General features: G+C 38.1%; 3 protein-coding genes across 4 annotated transcripts; all 3 read left to right on the top strand.

The window, feature by feature from the left end:
* Positions 1-2,193: 2,193 nt before the first annotated feature.
* Positions 2,194-4,592, top strand: LOC112180019 (40S ribosomal protein Sa-2). The gene is made up of 5 exons (XM_024318510.2): positions 2,194-2,435; positions 3,068-3,330; positions 3,512-3,709; positions 3,836-4,049; positions 4,274-4,592. Exons 1-5 carry the CDS (start codon positions 2,291-2,293, stop codon positions 4,366-4,368), a joined length of 915 nt encoding a protein of 304 aa, XP_024174278.1. The 5' UTR covers positions 2,194-2,290; the 3' UTR covers positions 4,369-4,592.
* A 7,000-nt stretch (positions 4,593-11,592) lies between these two features.
* On the top strand, positions 11,593-15,143 carry LOC112180140 (WAT1-related protein At1g68170). Of its 2 annotated transcripts, XM_024318641.2 has the most exons (7): positions 11,594-12,044; positions 12,477-12,539; positions 13,027-13,143; positions 13,425-13,686; positions 13,792-13,950; positions 14,085-14,236; positions 14,380-15,140. In XM_024318641.2, the coding sequence occupies exons 1-7, from the start codon at positions 11,848-11,850 to the stop codon at positions 14,600-14,602; spliced, it is 1,173 nt and encodes a 390-aa protein (XP_024174409.1). In that variant the 5' UTR covers positions 11,594-11,847; the 3' UTR covers positions 14,603-15,140. The 2 variants fall into 2 exon arrangements, with proteins under 2 accessions (XP_024174411.1, XP_024174409.1); XM_024318643.2 differs by lacking the exon at positions 13,027-13,143 and having other exon boundaries at positions 11,593-12,044; positions 14,380-15,143.
* An 815-nt stretch (positions 15,144-15,958) lies between these two features.
* On the top strand, positions 15,959-23,394 carry LOC112178023. Its single transcript, XM_024316245.2, has 4 exons — positions 15,959-16,292; positions 16,426-16,506; positions 16,925-17,093; positions 23,197-23,394. The coding sequence occupies exons 1-4, from the start codon at positions 15,994-15,996 to the stop codon at positions 23,392-23,394; spliced, it is 747 nt and encodes a 248-aa protein (XP_024172013.1). The 5' UTR covers positions 15,959-15,993.
* Positions 23,395-24,252: the final 858 nt, after the last annotated feature.

Here is a 24,252-nt window from a genome sequence, read left to right as displayed (position 1 = left end):
ACAGTCTTAGTTGTCGCTATTTTTTTTTTTTATTCTCTTGTCACAATATTTGCGACGGGAGAAAAAGCGTCGTAAAAACTCATATACTATTTAAGACGCTTCCTAATGCGTCGTTTTTAACCAAAATTGATTACGACGTCAATATATGCGACAGGCCGAGAAGCGTCGTAAATCCGTCGTAAAAGTTTTTTGCGACACCCCATTATGCGTTGTATATAATGAAAAAGTATTTGCGACTCGATTTTTGCCGACGCTTCACCAAGCGTCGCAAATCCGTCGCAAAAGAGTATTTGCGACGCTTTTTGCCTTTTTGCCGACGCTTTCTTATTGTCGCAAAAAAATCATTTTTTTGTAGTGTAATTCAATGCTCCTTGAATCCTCTTTGATGGTGGAATGGATGGATGATGGATTTTTTGCTGATGATGAATGGAATAGAGATGAAGATATTGTGCTCATTTGGTTAACTTTGAGTGGTAGTGATAAAGTAGTGGTGGTGGTGATGGAGTTTGTGGTGGTGGAAGATGGTAGTTGTGGTGGTAATGATGGAGGAGATGGAGTAGATTGGGTATTATGGGTTTGGATTTTGGGAGGTGAAGATGAAAGTTTTGTGGTGGAGATAAAGATAAAGATAAAAATGAGATGTAATGGGGTGGCAAGGGTGATGCTCTCTTCAATGGGAGAAGAGATGCTTAAAGAGAGGTGTGAAATGATGGTGAGAAACAAAAGGAAGCAGCCCTTGTAAGAAGCAAATGGTGGAGTGTTAGAGTGGTAATAGATTCAAAACCAAGAGAAAAAAGGGTATGAGAGTGATGATGTAGGTTAGAGTAGGTAATGATGGTTAAAACATGGTGATTAAACCTACTATTACATAGCAGATTTTTGTGTGCTCAAAGTGGACATTTGAGGTATTTAAGGAGTAAGGATAGTGTGTGAAAGAGGAAAATGGATGGAGTTAATTTGGAACATAAAAGTTTAGGATTTGGTTGAGATGGAAAAATAGTGAATGTGTGTGATGGAATAAGTACAATGTTACTCCTCCTTCTTGCTCCTCTATGAGTGGCTGGAATATACATGACACCACCTTGTGTGATAGTGCATTGCCAAAGGTGGTGGGCCATGAGAATTTTGCTGGAATTTTACTTTTTCTACTCTTGTTAAGATTTCTTATAAAATATGGAATTAGATTACTCAACACCAAAGTGGACTTTAAAACAAGTAAATTTCATGTTTTATGGCACAAATATATATGAATTATGATCTAACAATGACCTTTGACCAGTATCCCCCTCTTATTTCCTTCTCTAAGTTGTTACCCCCTATTTAATCTCCTTTTCGATTTTAGAGCATGTGGTTGCAACACCCAGACTTCTCTTGTCTAGTACGAGATTTCTAGAGTCAAACTCAGTTCTTGAGGTGCCCAATGTTTGTGTAGGCTACAAAGCTTCATGCATTGAAAGCTTATCTCAAGAATTGAAACTAGATATCAACTTGTGAGTTGAAGATGCTAGAGTAGCTTTGGATAACATTCATTTGAGATCTCTAATTTGGGCCCCTCAAATGACAAATTTGAATGTGAGGATGTTGCTAATTCAAGTTATCTTCTTGCGCTTTCAATGCAAGACACTTTTCACTATAATATATAGAAAGTCTGTTGGTTACTTAATGGTGACTGAAACACTTCTTTCCTTCACAACATGTGCGCAAGCGTCAAAAACTACTAATATCGCTAAAAGTTGGATCCGCGATAATCTAGGACCAAGAGTTGATTGCTACTTAAGTGGTACGACACTTTAGGAATTCATTCACTAAAGACTCTAGTATTATGAACTTGAGATTGATGGAAAGAGTAATTCAGACCCTACAAAGAAATAAACATTATCTAATCCTTATTAGCAATTGATCACAAATTTCTTTTTTTGATGCGTACTATCATAAATTTATAGTATGTGAAAATAATGGTCATTGGTCATGTCTTTGGTATTTGAAGAAGTTAAAAGCATGTCAAATACTTTGCTAGCATTTTCATATAAGTCGGTCATTTGTTAAAGCCAAACAGAACCAGACCGTAGAGGGTTATAGAACCACAACCACAAAGGGTCATATTATCAGTTTTATTAAAAAAAAAAGAAAAAAAAAAGAAAAGAGAAAACCCTAGGGTTTCCATGTGACCCATATAAAAAGGGCTTAATAGGGTGAAGTTGCACTCTACAGCCTCATTTGCACTCCTCTCCCTGCTACAGCACAACTTCGGAGGCGGAGCTGTTCTCTCATCCCTTCTTCTCTGACCACCATGGCGACGACCACTGCTGCTCCTCCACGTCAGCTCTCCCAGAAGGAGGCTGACATCCAGATGATGTTGGCCGCCGAGGTCCATCTCGGAACCAAGAACTGCGATTTCCAGATGGAGAGATACGTCTTCAAGCGCCGCAATGACGGTATTATATCCCCCCCCCCCCCCCCATTCCTTTTTCCTTCTGATTTTGATTTTCGTATGGATTTTGAGGAATCGCATCTCATGCTGTATCAATGTTTGGATTTTTATGGTGTTTATATTGCTATGTGCTTTTAATTTAGGGTTTATTTACTGGGTTCATTTAGGGTTTTGCTAGATCTATGCTTACAGTGTGGCTTTCATATTCTCTGTTCGTATCCATGTCATATATATTTTTTTTTTGTAAACGAATAGTTACCTATCTTATTCGAAATTTGAACTCGGAAAAACTAGAAATCGAGAAGTATTTTTGTGAATATGATAAGTGTTTTTAGGTGTTCTAGGTCTGTGCTACGATACACACTTTTGTTTTTGTATGTTTGTGAGCAACAGATTTTGGTAATCGGGTTTGTTTTGATGATGCGATGCGGCTCATTGATAATGCACAAAGCATAAATTGTTAGGATTTGGTTCTTTTTTAATCAATCAATTGACAATGTAAATGTAAATGTAGTTTACGATATCTTTGGTGGTGAAAGAGTGGTATTCCTGTGATCTGGTTTACTTTTTCTTTAGTCGGAAAGCAATTGTTTTGGGTCATTGACACTTACTTGATTGCTGTTTGGTGATTCTCAGGTATTTACATTATCAACCTTGGGAAGACATGGGAAAAACTTCAGCTGGCTGCCAGGGTTATTGTTGCTATTGAAAACCCCAAGGACATCATTGTGCAGTCTGCAAGGCCTTACGGACAGAGGGCTGTCCTGAAATTTGCTCAGCACACTGGTGCTAATGCAATTGCCGGAAGGCACACTCCTGGTACATTTACCAATCAGCTCCAGACTTCATTCAATGAGCCCCGCCTTCTCATTTTGACCGACCCAAGGACTGATCACCAGGTGATGGGCATCCTCCTTTTCTAGTAGTGGTTTATGTTCTTGTGTTTGAAACAGTCATAACAGTAAAGCTGTGATAGTTGCTAGGAGTATGATTTTGTGTGTGATTATGTAATTCTCTTCTTTCTGATCACATGCTCTTTGAAATGGTGATTGTTTACTAATAGTCTTAATGTGCTTGCAGCCAATTAAGGAAGCTGCTCTTGGAAACATTCCAACCATCGCCTTTTGTGATACTGATTCCCCCATGCGTTATGTTGACATTGGCATTCCAGCCAATAACAAGGGGAAGCACAGTATTGGATGCCTTTTCTGGTTGCTAGCAAGGATGGTTTTGCAGATGCGCGGTTCCCTTAGGCCAGGACATAAGTGGGATGTCATGGTAAGCCCCTGCCTCTAGGCGAACAATGTGATGTCATGTGATGCCTCAATATTGCATCGTTTGGAAACCAGTGGGTTTATTTAATAGGCAATCTATGTCTCTGTTGACCCAAATTTCAATGTGCAGGTGGATTTGTTCTTCTATAGAGAGCCTGAGGAGGCCAAGCCACAGGAGGAGGAAGACGCAGTCCAAGCTCCAGAGTACATTGCAGATTATTCTGCTGGTCTTGGTGGTGATCAATGGCCTGCCCAAATTGCTGATGCTTCTTGGTCTACAGATGTGGCGGCCCCAGCTGGTGCTATTCCAGCAACTGCTGCTACCGGCTGGACTCCAGAACCAGGTATCACTCGTCATCCCTGTTTATTTGTGTGAAGTTCTGTGCTAGCATCATTGTATTTTTTCCCACTTGCTGTTTTGGACACATCCACTGTGATAGCTAGAATCACTGTGTTGAAAGAGTTGAATACTGTGGGATAGTGGCAAGGAAACTCAGTAACATAAATATTTGCCTGTTTTTCTGCTTGTACCGATGCATTTTCTTGTTCATATTCTGTTTGAATGCAGTTGCACAAGATGGATGGGATTCTGCTCCAGCACCACCGGTTGCCGCTCCCATCCTTGAGGGTGGTGCTCCTGTAGTCGCCAGTGGTTGGGATTAAGGAAATTTTGGTAGTGTCATCAGTGTTGAAAGCTTGTATGGAACTAGAGTAATTTCTTCTTTTTTGGGTTCGTTAAAGTTTTTGGATGATGGATCTGCTGTTTCTGAAACAATTAAGTTCTAGATTTCAGTGTTGTTGGAGATTTTGAGAAAATGCTTTCAAGTAATTTTAATGTTTTATTGTACTCATCTTGTTTCACACAATAATTTCCAGAGTAGTTTTAATTACACACCGTTAATAACTTAATACACATCCTTTACTTTATATATCATGCAATCTTTTCTTCTAGCATTTTACTAAATACACAAGTCAAAAATATCCAAACTATCCTCATAAACCAACATCCATTATCAATCAATTTAGCATCATAGTCAGTCGACCTCCTCAAGGATCAATGTTGTGTTACACAACATGATTGAAGACCCAAGATAGACCTCATGTCAAAGATCAATGTTGTGTTACACAGCATGATTGAAGACCTAAGATAGCGCAACACGTGACCCAAATAAAATCTTTTATTTAGATATGTGTTGAAATTTGGGTAAAAAGTTATCTTGTTTGTTGACTTTGCTGGTTGGAGATTGATGGAAAGGTAGGATTAGATTGAAGGAAATATATGGTAGAGGTGAATAATAATTTAGGAATTGAATCACATTTTGAATAAAAATAATCATTTTATGTGGATCTTTTCTTTAGGCATATAAAAATAATCATTTCATGCATGTGGATCTTTTCTTTAGGCATATACAAATATAGCAAGGGGTTTATGACGGTGCCGTTCATGTGTCGCAAAGTTAATGTTGGTAAGACAAACACAGAGAAGAGATAGTGAAATCAATTAATTTTTTTTCCTAACCTTCTAATATATGTCTCTCAATAATTTCATCTACTCATGAAATTTGATTTGAAATGTTAAAAATAAGGATGTGTAATAAAAAGTTAGGGATGTGTATATAAAATTTATCTAATTTCTACATTAACACAAGTAGTAAAAGTATAAATCCAAGTACACTCCGCATGCTTTTGGTATTAATGTACAAGGTGGTCTCAAGCAGCAAGACATTACAGAACTGGTTGGAATTACTCACATGTGCCTGAGGTTCATTAAGGAGGGCTGCTATATATCAGTGATGTGAAATAGTGATGGTGTTATTCTTGCCCCTGACTATTAAAGAAATCAAATTTCATAACACTACTCAAAGAGACCCGCCGGTCTGCTGATTGTATGTATTTCAACTGGTGTGGGTGACTGAGTAGTTCGTCCCTAAACCTCGTTAACGAGTAGTTCGAATCTGCAGACTGAGGTGGGTGTCAACCGGTCAACAAAGCATGATGCCAAACAACACACCGATTATCCAGATTAAGACTGCACCATTCACCACGATCCCATCGTAACCTATACTACTTTGATATTCAGATGAAGTGTGTGACACAATCAATCACTACAAAAAAAGAAACATGTGGGGCTTGAGTTTATGAATTATGATGCAAGGAAAAGAGCTACTAATAAAATATTAAGGGAACGTCATTTACCTGTTCTGTTTATGGGTGCGATTATCTCCACTATTGAAATAAAAAAATAGAAAGAAAGAAGAAATCCTTTAATAAATACTATAAAAAAATAAAAGGATAAAGAAATGGTAGGTTTTCTACATATGTATCGTTCAGTTAGCTTTTTAGGGAAATAAGTACTCAAATCTGTTGACATCTTGCCAAGAATCGGTCTGCAATGTATAGACCAAAACACAAAGTTTTACGTTAAAGGTAATTAAACAAAAATAAAAGATAAAAGTTGTTTGTTAGTTAAAATTTAAAAATCAGCATAGCGGTACCACTTTTTCTATTCATACAAATAAAAGAAGAGTTGGCAAATGATTGAAAGACCAATCTAGTTAGGTTGGTATTGCACTATATTGATTTGAATGAGGAACGGGTATGAACACCCTGAAATGGGCTGAAAAATTTGGATAATCTAATCTAATATATCACAATAATTGCTGAAATATCAAAAATATTGGTGAGATTTCCCAAAGGGAGGTTCTAGTTGGACCTCCAAATTTGATATTTGGACATCTCCTACTTATTAAACTCAAATTCACTTTTTTAAATACTTAAATAACTAAGTAGACCTCCTTAATTTTACCAAAACACCTTTGAACAATTAAATATGTATCTTCAACAATTTGTTGTTGTTTTTTTTTCTTATCTCTATCATTGCAATCATGAAGAATTGTGTGAGTAAACTGCCAATATTTTTAATGTACTTTCAGTGACAAAACAAGAAAGTGATTCTTGCCTTCTTGGAGGATCCGAACAAGTAGACAATTACAAAGATTTTTTTATTAATCCAGATCATAGTTTTTTGTTTGTTTGTTTTGCAATATGGATGGTTCTAGAAAAGACTTTGGTTCTTAGAAAAATAATATATATATATATATATATCTATTAAATCTAAATAAAAGCTTGGATCTTAATTAGTAATAACTACACTAAGATTTTCAATAAATTTAGTTTAAGGAAATTTCAAATTCATATTGTTTTTAATTTACTTTTGTATTAAATGAAATGACCCTGTATAGAAATTAATTATCTTTACTTAATTGTTTTAGGTAAATTATAAAGTTATATATGTAATATAAGGAATTTCGGGATTTTTTTTTTCTCTTTGTCCTTATTTGTCTTTTATATAAGTTGACAAAATCTATTGATAATTAAAAAAAGATGGAGGTCCAAATATCAAATTCGGAGGTCCAACTAGAACCATCCCAATTGTCACAATATTGGGCAATATTCATTGATATACACATATAGTTTTTGTTAGTAGAATTAATATCGAAACCTTGAAAATCCATTGACATGCACGCCGTAAAAAAACAGTTCATATACGACACAAAAATATCCGCAATAAATAATGTAAATTGTCGTGTTATAAAAAAATATTTTTCTAGTAGTGTGTTTTTTTTTCTCTTTGTCCTTATTTGTCTTTTCATATAAGTTGACAAAATCTATTGATAATTAAAAAAAGATGGAGGTCCAAATATTAAATTCGGAGGTCCAACTAGAACCATCCCAATTGTCACAATATTGGGCAATATTCATTGATATACACATATAGTTTTTGTTAGTAGAATTAATATCGAAACCTTGAAAATCCATTGACATGCACGCCGTAAAAAAACAGTCCATATACAACACACAAATATCCGCAATAAATAATGTAAATTGTCGTGTCATAAAAAAATATTTTTCTAGTAGTGTCAGCAATTATCACAAGTTGAAGGTTTGGTCATTTGGTTTGTTGCTACAGGGACAGGTCAAGATGTTAAGCCGGGTCTTGTTTGCTTCCTAGGGTTTGCTTAAACGGCTTGGGTGATGGTCGTAAGTGGCTTTGGTGCTATATAGAAGGAAACTGATGATGGTTGCGCAATTACAATTTAACACAATGTGTGAACGTGGTGACAATTTGGTGTAGCATCTTCGTTGGTTGGCCTGACTTTTGGCAATTGCCACCGAAGGGTTTGGTGGACGTTGCCTGAGAACGTCTCTAATGGCAACAATATTCCGGAGTTGAGGCTGATCGATTGTTGCAGCTTGGTCGATGAGAACTAGGTGTCGCTTGGTCTTGACAGTGCTTTGTCGTTTTTCCCTGTGTTTTTTTTTGATAAGAAAAGAAAAACAATTTAAAGAAGGAAGACTCTTTGTCGTTTTTCCCTGTGTTGAAGTTGACAATTTGTTGAAATTAAGCACAAAATTGCTTATCATGAGTTTGGTTTCTTCTGTGGGCTCCTTTTGTTTTTTTTTCGTTTTTGTTATTAGGGATGTCGCGAGAAATAATAGGTTCCAAGTTTATTATTTTTTGATTTCAAGATTTTGAAGTGTGTCATGATCGGTGATCAAAAATGAAATAAAGTGAATTGTTTAGGTATTCGATCCTATCTGACATGCCATGTAGCGTAGATTACTATGAGTAATTTTGCTCTATTTTGTTGCAACTGATGATGTCCTTTGCCAATTTAAAAATTAAAAATTTAAAAAAAAAATTGAAATATAACTAGCTCTATATGATGAACTGAGACTTAGGATTTTAGGATATACAATTTAGGGGAGCCCTTCTAATAAGGACTTTTAAAATGAGGACTAGTTGAGAACTTTCTAATCAACGTACGGTTTGAGTGATTCATTTTTCAATTATATTACGACAAGTCAACTGTTAAATGTTTAAGTATGAATGCATAGATCACTTTTGAAAATTTGTTATATTAGAAAGTAGGGCAAAATACTGTTTAGTCCCTGAAGTATGCCTTCGTCCTCATTTCAGTCTCTGCCTTTCTAATTTAATTCCAAAAGTCCCTGAACTCAAAATTTTTAGTCCAACTGGTCCATTCCCTCCATTTTCTCCGGTTGCTCGATGACATGTCAGTTATTGCTTGCCAGCTCAGCGCCACGTAAGACACATATTTTGTAAAGTGACGAGAATACCCCTGCTTCAGTTTCTTCCAAAATTTCATCTCTCTTCTTTCTTATCTTCTTTCTCCCTTTTTTCAGATCATTGATACCAGAGATTTTTTCTCCTTCGCCGTCGTGGGTGTACTGAGAAGTTGCTTAGACTGGGATGAAGAGGAGAGGGGTGATGGTACGACGGTGGGATGACCGGTGCTTGTCGGTGGGAGCGCCAATGAGTATGATGGTGACAGTGGTGAGCAGCAGCATAGAGAGAGAAACCACCACCACCTAGCTCACCAGCAACAAAATTGAAACCATCTTGAACCCAGAACTAACGCCGATGACCTACAACCCACCACCATCAGCAACAAAGAGCAAATAACCACCACCACCCATAAACCATCAATTACAAAACACCCACCGGAGCAAGACTACTACGATCAGCATGGGATCAAATCCTCCAAATCCTACTTCACCTCTCCTAGCAACCTCAAGCTCTTCACCCGCCAATGGCTTCCCCTCGTCTCTCCTCCACGTGGCCTCATCTTCATGGTCCATGGCTACGGCAACGACATCAGCTGGACTTTTCAAGCCACAACCATCTTCCTCGCCCAGAACGGCTTCGCCTGCTTCCCTCTGGACATCGAATCCCACAGCCAGTCCCACCGCCTCAAAGCCTTCGTCTCAAACGTCGATCTGGTCGTCCCACAGCCGGTCCCACAGCCACAGCCGGTTCTTCTTCAATTTCGTCAAGCAAAACCCCCAATAGGAAACCTTACCGTCCTTCCTCTACGGCGAGTCGATGGGCTGCGCGATCTGTCTTCTGATCCACTTCCCTGATCCCGAAGCCTTTGACGGTGGGCTTGGAGGGAGAGGGACTGGCAAAGCTGCTCGAGCTAGTCGATGAGGGCGAAGACAGCGAGCTTGGAGTGGATGACCTCCTTTTTCTCCAGAACATCAGAAATTGGTGGCGAAGAAGATGGGTTTGTTGCATCTTCAAGGTGGGTTTGTGGGTCAGATGATGAAGAAGAGGAAGGGGGAAGGGTTTGGATTCGACCCGTGATTAGAGCAGGGAGCTCACAGTCGCCCATCGAATGAAAAGACGATGGAGGTTTGGGATCTGTAAATTGGAGTTGGTTTGGGCAAATCCAAGGATGTGTTTGGATGGAGAGCTCGGTGGTGGTGGTGGAGAGCTCGGTGCTGGTGGAGAGCTCGGTGTAAAGAGAAAGAAGGAAGAATAGGGGTATTCTCGTCACTTTACAAAATATGTGTCTTACGTGGCGCTGAGCTGGCAAGTAATAACTGACACGTCATCGAGTAACCGGAGAAAATGGAGGGAATGGACTAGTTGGACTAAAAATTTTGCGTTCAGGGACTTTTGGGATTAAATTAGAAAGGCAGGGACTAAAATGAGGACGAAGACATACTTCAGGGACTAAACAGTATTTTGCCCTAGAAAGTAGGTACAAATAACTGATAAAAAGCAACACGTACGATTTGATGTTACACCAAAGTTGTTGTTTTCCTACCAAATCGTAGGCTCATATAATTCTAGAGGACCTTTATATCTCTAGAATGATATGAACCTATAAGTTTGAAGGACCTTAATTCGATGTTACTGCTCTAGCTACTGCCTTCCTTGGAAGACTTTATGCTTTGAATAGCGTTCTCTATAATTAGGTAGATTATGTCCACTTGCACGAATCTATTATCTCCATAGACACACTTCTGGGAAACAAATTTGGGTAGAAGAATCAAATTCTAATTAACACGTACTAATCTTCTCTTCCAGTCAATTATTGCCATGCTTTGGTAGGACAACAACAACTTTGGTGTACCATTGCCGGCTTTAATACATGTCATTTATATATATATGGCCTTTAAAGTTGGTTTTACTTATCCTCTTTTACTTAGTGGCATCGGAAGGATCATACCGACTGCAGAGAGAGATGAAAAAGATGACGATGAAACAGTGCGTGTAATCCCTTTACACTTCATAGAAGCACATCTTCACTTTGCCTTGTACGGATTTTATAATAATTACAATACTTGATGTCACCATCTATCGATCTGATCACAATTGAAATGAAAAAGTATGCAATTCGATCGTTTTAGAAGGCACGTTTAAAGTGGAAAAGACAAGCCAAAAGAACAAGCCGTGGACTGGTAATTTGGCACTGCGGGTATCAATGAGATGAATTTCCAACAATATGAAATAGATGATAACATGTGATTCTCCACTCCTGCATGTTCTTGATCTGTTCCGATCTGCATATTGTAACCACCTGATATAACAGATGATCAAGAGTTGGACATAAAATGGTATATCTCATTTGAAAGCTAATTGCACTTAGCGGTTACTACTTTTTTTTTTTTCCACTTACATATTACCCTAGATAATACACAGTTAGAAACATGATCAATAAGGTTAATTCTATAGACCAGATAGAGACCAGGTAGAACGTACTTTATATATTCCAGCGGCCATATTAATTGTTGTCTCAAGTAATATTTCGTTGAAGTGAGTATGCCTAGAAGATATATTGGTTTTTACTATTTTCAGCTAATGTAAAAAGAAAGTACTTGCAGGTAGAAAATTATATTTGAAAAAGGTAAAAAAAAAAAATATCTAAAAAATTGTTATGCAGTAAAATTTTGAGAAAAAAAAAAAGAGAACGCAGCTCAAACGATTTGCAGCCGTTCGACCGGTGCAAGTTAAATATGGTCTGCATGGGAAGAAATAGATTTTCCTTCGATTTTTGTAGCTTAGTTGAATATAGGCCTCCATGTGTGGTACAAACAATACAGGGGGTGACGTGGGGAACAACCAAAGAAGCCAGAGGCACAGACTAGCTTTGCTACCTCGCAACCTGCTGGCTTTAAAATCCCATTTCCCTAAAATTAATCACTACCCAATTCAATTCACTGCGCTCTCTTTAATCACTCGCAATCTTCTCCAGATCTCTCTCTCTCTCTCTCTCTCTCTCTCTCTCTCTCCCTGTGTGGATGCGCAGATAGTCTCAGATAGATATAGTGATGGGTGGTAGTTGTTTTAATGCTTTGCATGGGTTGAAGCCATTGATGTTAATGCTGGTGGTTCAGTTTACATCTGCTGGAGTCAACTTGTTCTACAAACTGGCCGCTAATGATGGAATGGACATCAGGATTATTATTGCCTATCGCTTCAGTTTTGCCACCGTTTTCCTTGCTCCTATTGCTTTCTTCGTTGAAAGGTAAATCCTCAATTCATTGATTCACTGCATGTATCATATCTCTGTTCTATTTCATCCACAACCATTCCTGCAAAACCTATTTACATAGATCAGAATTGCATGCCAGACGGTGTTCTACCTTTACTCTTTTCCAAAAGGAATACGAATGCAACAAGGATACCTCTTCTTCATTTCAGTGTCATGTTATATATGACGTCACATACTATTAATTTTGATAATTATGTTTTCTCTTTCACATTATATTGATCGGTTTCAAAACAATCTAGCTCTTTTCAGGAATAACAATGCCTTTACTCTATCTAAAACTCTCTGAAAAAGGACAGACAGAGAGAGCATTGCCTTTACAAAATTTTTATGGAGATGGAGATCGATATTGCTTAATTGTTTTTTGGTTAATTAAAATCAATCTGCGCTTATAGTTTTTACATGCAGAAAGAGCAGGCCAAAGCTCACTCGGGTGGTACTCCTCCAAGCATTTCTGTCTGGCTTGCTTGGGTAAGCAAAGCAGCATATATATAAATTATATTTATATATACGTATATAAGAACATATACACATACGTATATTGTTTTTCTTTTGTCTTATTCAATTTGTCAGCAAATAAAGCATGAACCTGGATCATGAATATCATGATCTGGGCATGCATGAATATATGTACACATACTGATGGAGACAAAGTGAGACTTAAGTACACGCTTACACTTGGTGATCCATTGGAAATGGATGCTGCCAACTGTATGTTGATGATATCCATGAGAACTTTTTACATGACTATCATGTTAATTGTTCTTATAGGCTTCTTAAAGTGCTTTTGCATGCCCGGTTATGGTTGTTGACAAACAGCAACGTCTTCCATTTTCCATTATCACTAAATTATGAACAAAATCTATGCTGCAGCCTGCAGAGATGTTAATTAACATGCTTAGGATAAACAACCTCTTTATATGACACTCTAATTAGTAGTCAATTAATATTGATGCAGGGGAGCATTGTCACAAAATTTGTACATTGCAAGTTTAGCGTTAACGTCTGCAACATTTGCTCTCGCCATAAGTCAACTCATCCCGGCCATAACTTTTGTTTTGGCCATCTCCTTTGGGTACGTAATTGAATCATATCCCAAAATTAATATATTGCTAATTACTATAAATGATGTTCGAAGAATCGAAGTTCGATCGGGAATCATCATATTAACAATCTTGTGATCCGTGTCAAAACGGAAGGCTGACAACTTTCTCTAGGTCAAGTCGCCAATCGCCGAGCCAATCGTCCACCAAAACGCTGTCAACTATATATTTTACTGCAACGTAGATGTATTTAATTTGTTTTATTATAAGTATTGTATAATTTGCCTTAATAATTTGCAAAATGCAAGCTTAGGTTGGAGAGATTGAATTTAAGGAGCGTAGGAGGGAAGGCAAAGGTGTTGGGAACATTAATGGGAATAGGTGGAGCAATGCTTATGACCTTTTACAAAGGTCTGGAAATCCACTTATGGACCACCCATGTTGACCTTTTGCATAGTCATCAGCAACAACCACACTTGGAGGCAGCAGCTTCGCATGAGTATGCTCATCGTCTGTTAGGTTGTCTTCTGGCTCTGGCCAGCTCGTTGGGTTACGCCTTCTGGCTAATTATTCAGGTCATCTCCATGATTTTCATACATATTTTCTTTATTCCAAAGATTAAAAAAAAAAAAAAAATCATTCTTTTAGCTAATTATAATTATTTTGGTTTTCTGCAATAGGCTAAGATGGGTGAGAAATACCCTAGTTTTTATTCAAGCGCAGCTCTAATTTCACTTATGGGGTCAATCCAGTCCCTTGTTTTTGCCCTCTGCGTCAACAGGGACTGGAACCATTGGAAGTTGGGTTGGAATATTAGACTTCTAACAGTCTTATACCTGGTACGTGATTTGATCTCAAAATCGATGACTCCACCTTTCTATATCGGTTGCAATACAACAGTAATTTCTTTCTTTTGCTTATCCATCTTCTTAAATTTCCACCTTAAGGATCTAGTTATTTATACGTGTTTTAGGGGACTGTGGGTACTGGAGTAAGTCTGACATGTACTACACTTTGCATAAGCATGAGAGGGCCTTTGTTCGCGTCAGTTTTTGGGCCTCTGGTTCTTGTTCTTGTTGCCCTCGTTGGCTCTTTGGTGTTGGACGAGAAGCTGCACCTCGGAAGGTTCCACTCTTATCAATTACTCCTCTAATGAAATTACCTTGAATATTAACTTCTCTGATCATTGAACAGCAAGTTGGATGCAAAAAATGATCACTTAATTTTAACTCTTAATTTTTTTCCTTTGTTAAATTTGGAAATAACAGTGTGCTAGGAGCGGTTCTAATCGTTGGCGGCTTATACGCTGTTCTGTGGGGAAAGAGCAAAGACATAAAGAAGGTGAATCAATCGGTGCCAACAACAAGCTATGAGGAGGAATCTGCAGGATCTGTAGTTGAAATTGTTTCAATGCCTCGGGATAATAATAAAGGCAATAACTACATGAATGAGACCGTCACAAATAGTCAACATGATCGCATAGAAACCTAGGTCGATACCCATGGAGAATAAAAAAATGGTTCGAAGGAACCACTATTAGGAGATCTCAAGACCTACGTACGATGGAATGAGAGATCGAAGTTTTTAAAACAAATTATATCTATTGTCATCTGGTGACTCATGACTGGTTTGATTAAAACAGTGTGTACGTACCGTACGTTGTTCTTTTTTTCATGTCCTGGGCAACCAGTAAATCCAACGCTACTAGCTACTTCAACCTGGAGCTTCAACTCTTGTTCAGAGAAGGAAAGAGATGCTGGACACATCAGCTCCTTTGCACACTGATTAGATCTAAAATATATATTACGGAACATGTAGATCATGTAAGGCAAAGGAGTGAATTTAATTTCATACCAAAATCGAAGTCACCGGAAAACATAAGAGATACCATGAGCTTTCAAAGCTTGATTCGTTGTCATCATTGATTGCATGGAGAACTGGCTTTGTTAATTAGTACAGGCAAAGAGTCGTTCATGACTTACCTTCATGATGCAAGCTACCGGCAGCCCCTCAAGGTTCTAATGTTCTATTATATCACCTTTATTCTTTGCAAAGTTTGATACCATAAGCTACTTTTATCAAGGTTGAGGCCATCTCCAGTAGGAAATTGCTATATTGGGGCCAGGGCTATAATTTAGCCCCAGAAATATTATTTTTTATTATTGAAATAGTGAACCATCTCCAGTAAGGTAAGGGCTAAATTTTAGCCCTTTCAAGTATTTTAGGCTGTGTTTGTTTCCTGGGACTGGACAGGACTGGACTACCTTACGTAATAAAATTAGACTTATCCCACGTTTGGCACACACAAGGACTCATTTAAATGAGATAACAGAGTCCCCGCATCAGCTCCGCACCTTCTTACACAGACCCCCCAAAAATCACCGGACTGTGGAAGGCAGGACTTCAACAACGCTCATTAGTCTCTCCTCTCTTTCGCGCGAAGCCTCATCTCTCCATCTCTTTCACGCGAAGCCTCGTCTCTCCACTCTCGATCGCGCTTCATCCTGCTTGAACTACTCTTCCAGGTTCAATTTCTTGTCTCTCTGATGCTCCTTTTGCTTTGATTCTGATTCCCTCTTCCCTTCAATTTCTACTGTGATTTGTTAAATTAAAGACTATGGATGGATTTTCTATTAACAATTGTTTATGGGTTGTAACAATTGGTGTCTGGGTAGCTTGATTTGCTAAGAGAATTGATCAATTTCAAGACTGGATTTTTTTCTTTTCTTTTAACAACGTCTGTGTTTTTACCATGAAGTCTGGATTCCAGCTGCTGAAGGAGTCTTGAAGGACTTGGTCAAGAAAAGGGGTCTGGATTCCAAGTTCAAGATTGACTCTGCTGGCACCATTAATTACCATGAGGTAGAGGGACGAAGAAGAAGATGGCCATGGATGGCAGCAATGCAGCAGCAGCGGAGGAATTGGCCGTGGGTTGCTTCGTCTCCATCAAGACCACCTTGGGCGACGACTTCCAGGGCCAGGTCATCACCTTCGACCGCTCCTCCAACATCCTCATCCTTCAAGAGGGTTTGAAAGGAGGGCCTAAGCGGAACATCAGGCTACTCAAGGCCAACTATATCAAGGAGTTGAGCTATTTGGGTCAAGCTGAAGACCCACTTGACATTAAGAACTGTTACCTTGATCTTAATAGTCTCAGAGCCAGAGAGGAATCAGCTATCAGGTAGTTTACTTGCTACCCAATTTGGAGTTTTGTTGAGTACTTGTTAATCCAAGTGTTTAGAGGATGTTAAGTCATGAAGAACCCAATTGTGAATTTAGTTGAATAATGTAGTGTTTGGTGTGTTTAATTGCAGACAAGCAGAGGCAGAGTGTGAGAGGATCAGAGTTGGTGTCACCAGCCAGGCTCAAAACATTTTCGATGCCTTGTCTAAGACGTGAGTGCTTTGCTCTTTCTTCTTAAGTTAGTTTGGAGCTAAACATATGATGTAATGCTCATTGCTGGTGTTAAATAAGCTGCATTTTTGGATTCATGGTCGTTCAATTTAGTAATGCTCTGATACTTGTTTTCGTGCAAAATGCAAGCAATTGTTTGTGGAGGGCAGATTTGGTTGAACTTTGTAATGAGGTGTTGCTCTAATGTTTTGTTTCTAAAGTAGCTTAAGGGTTAAAGTTTATGGGGTTTTAGGCTGTTTGTAGAACTATTGAGTCACTGATGGATGCAAAATCAAAACTTTCTAACTTTCAAGACATAAATCATAATAAAGTTAGCTCTAGATTGTGACTTGTGAATTTTGTAATTCGTAAGTTTGTAGAAGTTATGTTGTCTGGACTGATTGTCATGGTGGTGATCAGGCTTCCAGTACGCTGGGACAAGACTGTCATAGTTGTGATGAATGAGGTTCGTGTGAGCAGTCCATATCTTCCCGAGTCTGTCAGTGGAGGAACTCCTGCTGCCCATGATCGGGTGAAGAAAGTGCTTGAGTTGGAGAAGACTTTTCCCTCAAGGGATAAGTCATTGTGGGTATGTTTGTATACTCGGCCTTCTCTGAGGGGAGCATTATCTTTTTTTTTAAGACATGTGCAGCTCAAGATAAATTGTTTAATCATGGTGGTAAAATTGATTAAATGCAAGTATGGTGGTATGGTGGTCTTGCTGTCAAGACGTAAGACCAAGCATGAAGTGTTGTAGTATGGTTTTGCTTTTTAAGCTTGGAGATCATAATTTATTTGCATGGTAGCTTTGTTTTCTGAGCATGAACTCGAAAAGAGTAGTTCATTTGCAAATGTGGGAGACATGCTTTTTAAGCATGAACTCGAAGAACAAGAATGAAAGATTGTTTAATTGCATTGTGGTGGTCTTTCTGGCAAAAGACCAAGTCTGAAGAATATTGTAGTTTGTGTGTGGTGGTCTTCTTCTTTCACTTTAATGTGTGGCCATTTTCTCCTTCATGGAGAACTTGCTATCGAAACAGAAAAGGAAGAACATAGCAACTAGATTTTCCATCTTCGTCTCATGGAAACCTTGCTGTCAAAGAAGAAAGGAGAAAGCAATTATATCAGATTTCCATCTTGTTTTGCTGTCCACTCGATGCAATCATGATGACCTTGCTGTCTAAGATGGAAGTGGGAAGCAAGAGCCTCTGCACCTCGTCACCATACTTCAACCAAGCTGAAGCAATCTTGGTGATTTCTTCCTCATATAAATATACAGGTTCTGTGGTTCTTGTTGCTATTGAGTATAGTTTGATTTTCAATCCTTTGGTTGTAAAAGAGTTGGTCCAATACTTTTAGTCCAATACACAAACAAACATGGGATAAGACTATTTTGACTATTCTGCTCTTTAGTCCTAAGCAGTACCAAACATGGGTCTTGTATTAACATAGCATATCCCAAGCTAGAAGAGTCCTAGACTACTATAGGAAATAAGGTGGGGGATAATAGTCCCACGTAACAAACACAACCTTATAGTTTTAAATTATATTTTTCAAATTTATCATTTTATTGTATTATAATAATATTTTAATTTAGACAAAAATTAATTTTGGAGACAAAAATTAATTTTTTTTAAGTGTATGTTTGGATGAGGTATTTATGTGGTATTTTTTTATAACATTTTCGGATAGGATTTTTAAGTGCCACATGCCCCTTCACAAGTTGGTGCTTCGCCCAATTTCCTCCTTCTCCTCACGATCTAGTTGTGAACTGAATCGATAACCATGTCACTAACTGTAACTGGTCACGTAACTGACCATGTAATGTATGATGTAACTAACCATGTCACTGACCAAGTAACTGTAACTGGTCATGTAACTGGTCACGTAACCAAAGGTGGAGCCGCTAAGGGCCACGGTGGGTCACGGGACCCAGTAACTTTTTGAAGGTATAAATAAAATGAAGTTGCATTACCTTCAATAATTGTTAGTATGGTTTAGTGTTGTGGCCTAGCTACTTACTTTATGGAAGGGATCTAGGTTTTGATTCTCCCTAGCGACAAGTTTTTTTGTTCAACATATTTACGGTTAGTTAGACTAACTTTTTTGGTATGTTGTTTTGTTCAAATTTTGAAGTTTTTCTCTTTATGTTCTTGTTTCTTTTTGGGTTTGTTTACGTTTCTTCATTACCAAAAACAAAAATTATGAATGAATTAGTTAATTATAAAAGATTTTTTTTTTTACTTGATATATCCATTTAAAAGAAATGAATGATTTCTCAATTTCTTCTATTGAGAAAATCATTTTACTAGTATAAATAAGAGACTTTTATGGAAAAACTTTAAAATATAAAATCTCGTTGAAAACAATCACTATTTTAGTAGGTAAAAATTTCATTTAGACATTTTTTATGTTTTGATATTATTGATTTGTGCCCCGGTAACTTTGAAATTCTGGCTCCGCCACTGCACGTAACTGACCATGTAACTGACCAAGTAACTGTAACTGGTCATGTAACTGGTCACGTAACTAACCATGTCACTGACCAAGTAACTGTAACTGGTCACGTAACGGACCATGTCACTGACCAAATAACTGTGAGCACACTCTTGTATTACAAGATCATGGCTGAGAGTTTCTTCAAATTGAAAAATTCTTTAAACTTTTGCTCCACTTGTTTCCAAATGCCGGTCTCTTTTTGGCTCGTACCTTTGTCGGAGTTTTCAGATACTTGGATGAACACAATGCAAAGAGCTTCATCTTCCTTTCTTGTCCAATTAGCTCCTTTGATGGACATGCTTTTCACTAGAAAGAGAATAGAAAGATGGAAGAAGTTTGTTGAAGTGAATTGTAGAAGGAAAACTAAAGGTGTGAAATTATAGAGAAATTGTGGTTGTATTTATAGAGAAAATGATGCTTTCAAATTTTATTGTTTTGTTAAAAAAAAAAAAAAAAAAAACCAACTAGCCGTTGGATAAATAACGGCTAGATAATAGCAGCCATTGATTTGCAATTATGGTGATAATTACTTAATTGATAGCCATTGATCAATTATGACCGTTGGGAATCAAATTGGTTTCATTTAAACCAATAGAAAGCTGCCACATGCCCCCCCCTTTTCCTTCTTCTAGCAGCCCATTTTCTCCACATTTGGGTCTACTACTGGGACCACAAATTCTGGACTATGCCAGCCAAAGGGCTAAACATAGCCCTCTCACCAGCTCGATGGTATTTTCATGGCCCTTTGACCCTTTTAAAACTTGCTATTGGAGATGAAATAAGGGCTAAATTATAGCCTTTGGCCCTCTAGACCTCCTTATTGGAGGTGGCCTGATAGACGAGATTACGGTGTGGTCAGTCCATTCTGGGGGAGCACTTAATATGTACTTGTGCCTCCATCGAGTCCTTTTCATGAAACCCTATTCCTACCATAATTAGGGTGAGACGTAGAAGCTAGAGGGTTGTCATTTTATTTGTAATTCTTTTCTTGTGTACTAGTCATTTGGATGCTAAACATTAAAATTTTCACTTACCACTTTCATTTAAAGCCTTTAGAGAGCCCTAAAAAAAGACATTTTCTTCGACTCAGTTTTTTAGAAAACTTCCTTCATAAATGTTGTAGATACGTTAAACCTAGTCCATCAACAAAAAGAACTTGAAATTTGGAGTTCATACAACAAGTTATGATCTAAGAAAAACTTGTTACTATTTCAAAAAATTACCCTATATGCAGCTTCCCGAAAGGGAAACTTTCATTTTGAATCTAGAATCCCAACTAACGCCAACTAAGAACAAGCTCACCCGTTGGGTCACTGAATCAGATACTATTCATTGTTTTTTTTTTATATATGTTTTAATTATTTCTACCCTGTGGGTCATTGACACAATTTTCAAACTGACCTGGGTCACTCAGTTTGCATGTAGGTCACGAAATTGACCCAGAGGATGGAAATAAACATCAAAAGGCAATGTATAGTATCTGACCTAGTGACCCAACGGGTGAACTTGCTCTAATTTTCTCAACTAGTTTCCCTCCTTCAACCCAAATACGTGACCCGTTTCCCAGACTACCACACCAATCATGTTCGAAGTTCCTCTTCAAGCCTAAAAGCTTCTCGGCCTCGTTTTCCTTCAACTACCATCAACATAAGAAAATCAAACAAAATTGGTTGCGGCAGACCCGTTTACTTGACTAGATCAATTTTCGCTTTTCCGACCATCATCAGTTGAGCCATCACCTGGGCTTGGAAGCTCTCTTGCTTACAGCCTCAACACCACCAGCCTCAGCTTCCAACTCAGTTGGCCACTGCTAGAATCGGGCTTGGAAGTTTCGAATCCTCGAAGCTTTCGAGGGCCTTCCCGGCCAAACCACATAGAATTGGTTTTAGCCCAAGGTACGTATAAAATTTAGTCCCTGGACTTGTTGATAGGAGCATATTTATGCTACATTATTATTATTTAACCCTATGCTTTTCTTTGTTAGTTTATATTATTTTTAGCTGATTTATTTGTTTTTGTGTTTATTAGGTTTTTCGAAGCAAATTGGGAAAAGAAGGCTTAAAGAAGGAAAGTGCGTGGAATTCTGATTCAATAAGGATTTTCAATGGATTATGACTTTTTTTTGAAGTAAAGACTTAGAGATCCACAAGGAAACAAAGTGGAAGAGTTTTAAGACTGAATAAAAGGCTTTTAGAAGTCACAATCAAGGACAACAATGCACAAGAGAAGCAGGAAACCATTGAAGCAACTCAAGGAGAAGAAGTAAAGTTCGGAACCCAGAAACGATCGATCGCTGGAATCCGGAGATCGATCGTTTGCCCTGTTTTCCATCTTTTTTATTCTTTCTTCTTTCCAAAACTCATGTATTTCTTTTGTGTGTTTTTCAAGATAATGAGTAGCTAATTTTCTTTTAGTTAGGGGTTGCTTTCAGCCCTAGACATGGTGTAACTATGACGTTGGTGTTTATTTAATAAGTTCTTTGAATTTCGGATATTCATTGGTTTATTGTTTGTTCATTGATCAACTTTGTATGTCTATTGATGGTGCACAACATTAGTATGCATGCTAGGTTGTAAAGTTATGAGTGTCTTGTATGATCATCATGTCTATTTGCATTCTAGAGTAGCGAGTGAATGACTTGAGCCCCATTCATATAAACCAACGTCTAGGTAGATTAGGACAACATCAGTACCAAAATTGCCTAGCCTTATTCATAATATTTTGGACCTTAATGACTTCTAGGTGAGAGCTGTGAGAGAACATCACTCTAGGTTCCATTCTAGAAGCTAAGTTAAGTTGAAAACATCATTCTCTTAACATACCAAGTAAGAAACATTGATAGGTTAAGTACAACACATCATTGGCTTAGCTTGAGTAAGGATATCCGAATGATTGAACATGTTAGTAAATACATCATAGGTGTAATCATTGTCTAGTGGTGAGAAGTAGTTCCTAGCTAGTTTTCTCATATTTGATCAAAACCAAAATCCCCAAATTGTTTTCTGTTTTCATTAGTCTTCTGTCCTTTGTTTTATTTATTTTATTTAGTATAGAAATTCAACTCTGATTACGCTTAAATTTTGTGTGCATCTTCGTCTGTGTGTCTAGTTAGTGTTTATTTAATTTTATAATTTTTGGCTGATTCTAGGTATAGTTTTTATTTTCGTCTTTGTCTAGTGTTTGTTTAGAGTTTTCAGAGTATGTTTTGCAATTGTTGAGCCACAATCCTCTGCGGGAGACACCCTTGTTCCTATACTACCATCGATAACCATTGAGATTGCAAGGATTTATTTATACACCTATTTTAGGTGTATCACTTGTCAAGATGAATCTATTGATATAAGTTTCATTCGGAGTGGGAAAAACCGAATCCAGAGTCCAAGACCGACCGATCCGCACTGAATAATCGGGTCTAAAAACCGAACCGACTCAAAATAGTGAAGAAAAAATGTGAAACAGCACCGATCCCAAAATAAACGGTCCGGGTTCAGTGTCGGGTTTGAAACCGACCGTTTCACACTGAACCGGACCGATTTTAAATATATATATTTAAATTAATTTTTTTTATTTGGTGTCATTGTTTCATTGGTGACTCTACTCTCATCGTGCACCTTACCGCATACGATTTCACTCTCATTGAACAAAGTGCTACTGCAGGTCAAAGTGTCAAACCCTAATTCATTTGCACCGACCTCTTTCTCTCTCGACCTCTTCTCTCACAGTCACAGCCGCCTCGCCACCTCACGATCTTAGCCGCCTTGCCACCTCACTGTCTCTAACTATCTCAGCCACCACGCCTCTACTCTCTCGACATTAGGGTCAGATTCACTCTCTCAATTTCATTTTTTTCGATTTGAAAATTGTATGTGTTGGAGACTTGGAGAGTTTCTGGGTTGGTAAATCGGGTTTATGGGTAACGTTCTGCAGTTCTAGACTTCTAGGTTTGGCCACTTTGGTGTTAGAAAACTTAGAATCTAGGGTTTCGACTTTCGATTTGGATTTTGGGGTAATGGGTTTCGAGTTTCTTTAGGGTTTAGGCTGTTCTCTAGGTTTATGCTACTAAAAAAATTGTCTAATGGTTTGAACTTGTTCAGTTGCTATTCATATATGCATTGTTCAGTTACAAGTTACAACGATTTGTGATTTTGTTCTGTTTTATTTCTTCGACTAATTGGGGTTTTTATTGATTGCAGATGATGGAGGGAAACTCTCAAACTATCACACTGACGCCGACACCAATGCCGACTCTGACTCCGACTCTGACTCAGACTCAAGCTGAATCCAGCATTGGGAACACATCAAATCAAGCTGTTGCTGGACCAATCGCCGGATCATCCTCTGTATCTGTTGGAATTCCTCAACCTGGAGTAGCAACTCAACCTTCTGAGTAGCAAGATGATGCTGGTTTGAAGAGGAAGAACACAAGTGTAGCCTGGGATCACTTCACCAAGCTGACAAATGCAGATGGAAGCAAGATAGCCAAACCGAAAGCCAAGTGTAATTACTGCTCGCAGACATATATGGTGCACTAAAAGTCAAACGGGACTTCATCGATGAGGCAGCACATGCTCTACCAATGCAAGAAATGCCCGCTGTACATTCCAACAAAAAGGCGGAAGAACTTGGTTTTTGATTTAGCTGAAAATGAATGTAAGATTATTGTTATAGGCTATGATAAGGATAATTGTAGGATTGCTTGTGCTAGGATGATAATCAGAGATGAATTGCCTTTTAGCTTTGTTGAGGGGGATGGTTTTAGAGATTTTATGAGGGTAGCTCAGCCACAATTCAGTCCACCTTCACGTAGGGCAATTGCTAAAGATATCTAGGATCTCTATCAATCTGAGAAGACTAGGATTAAGAACATTCTAGCTACCTATGGACAGAGAGTGTCCTTGACCACTGATACATGGACTTCTATCCAAAATATCAATTATATGGTTCTTACAGCCCACTTTATCGATGATAATTGGAATCTGCATAAGCGAATCTTAAATTTTGTTGTGATTCCAAATCATCGGGGCAAGACCATTGGTTAGCTTGTTGAGACATGCCTAATTGGGTGGGGAATTGAAAAAGTTTTTACGATTGTGTAGATAATGCTAGTCCTAATCAAGTAGCTCTTGATTATATGAAAGAAAAAATAGGAAATTGGCGAGAGTTGGTGTTGGGAGGGAGTTTTTTGCACATGAGGTGTTGCTGCCACATCCTTAACCTAATTGTTAAGGATGGGATGAAGGAGCTGGATT

The sequence above is a fragment of the Rosa chinensis genome, chromosome 7, assembly GCF_002994745.2.
Source record: "Rosa chinensis cultivar Old Blush chromosome 7, RchiOBHm-V2, whole genome shotgun sequence".
Lineage (NCBI taxonomy): Eukaryota > Viridiplantae > Streptophyta > Magnoliopsida > Rosales > Rosaceae > Rosa > Rosa chinensis.
This window is presented reverse-complemented; position numbering and strand designations above follow the sequence as displayed.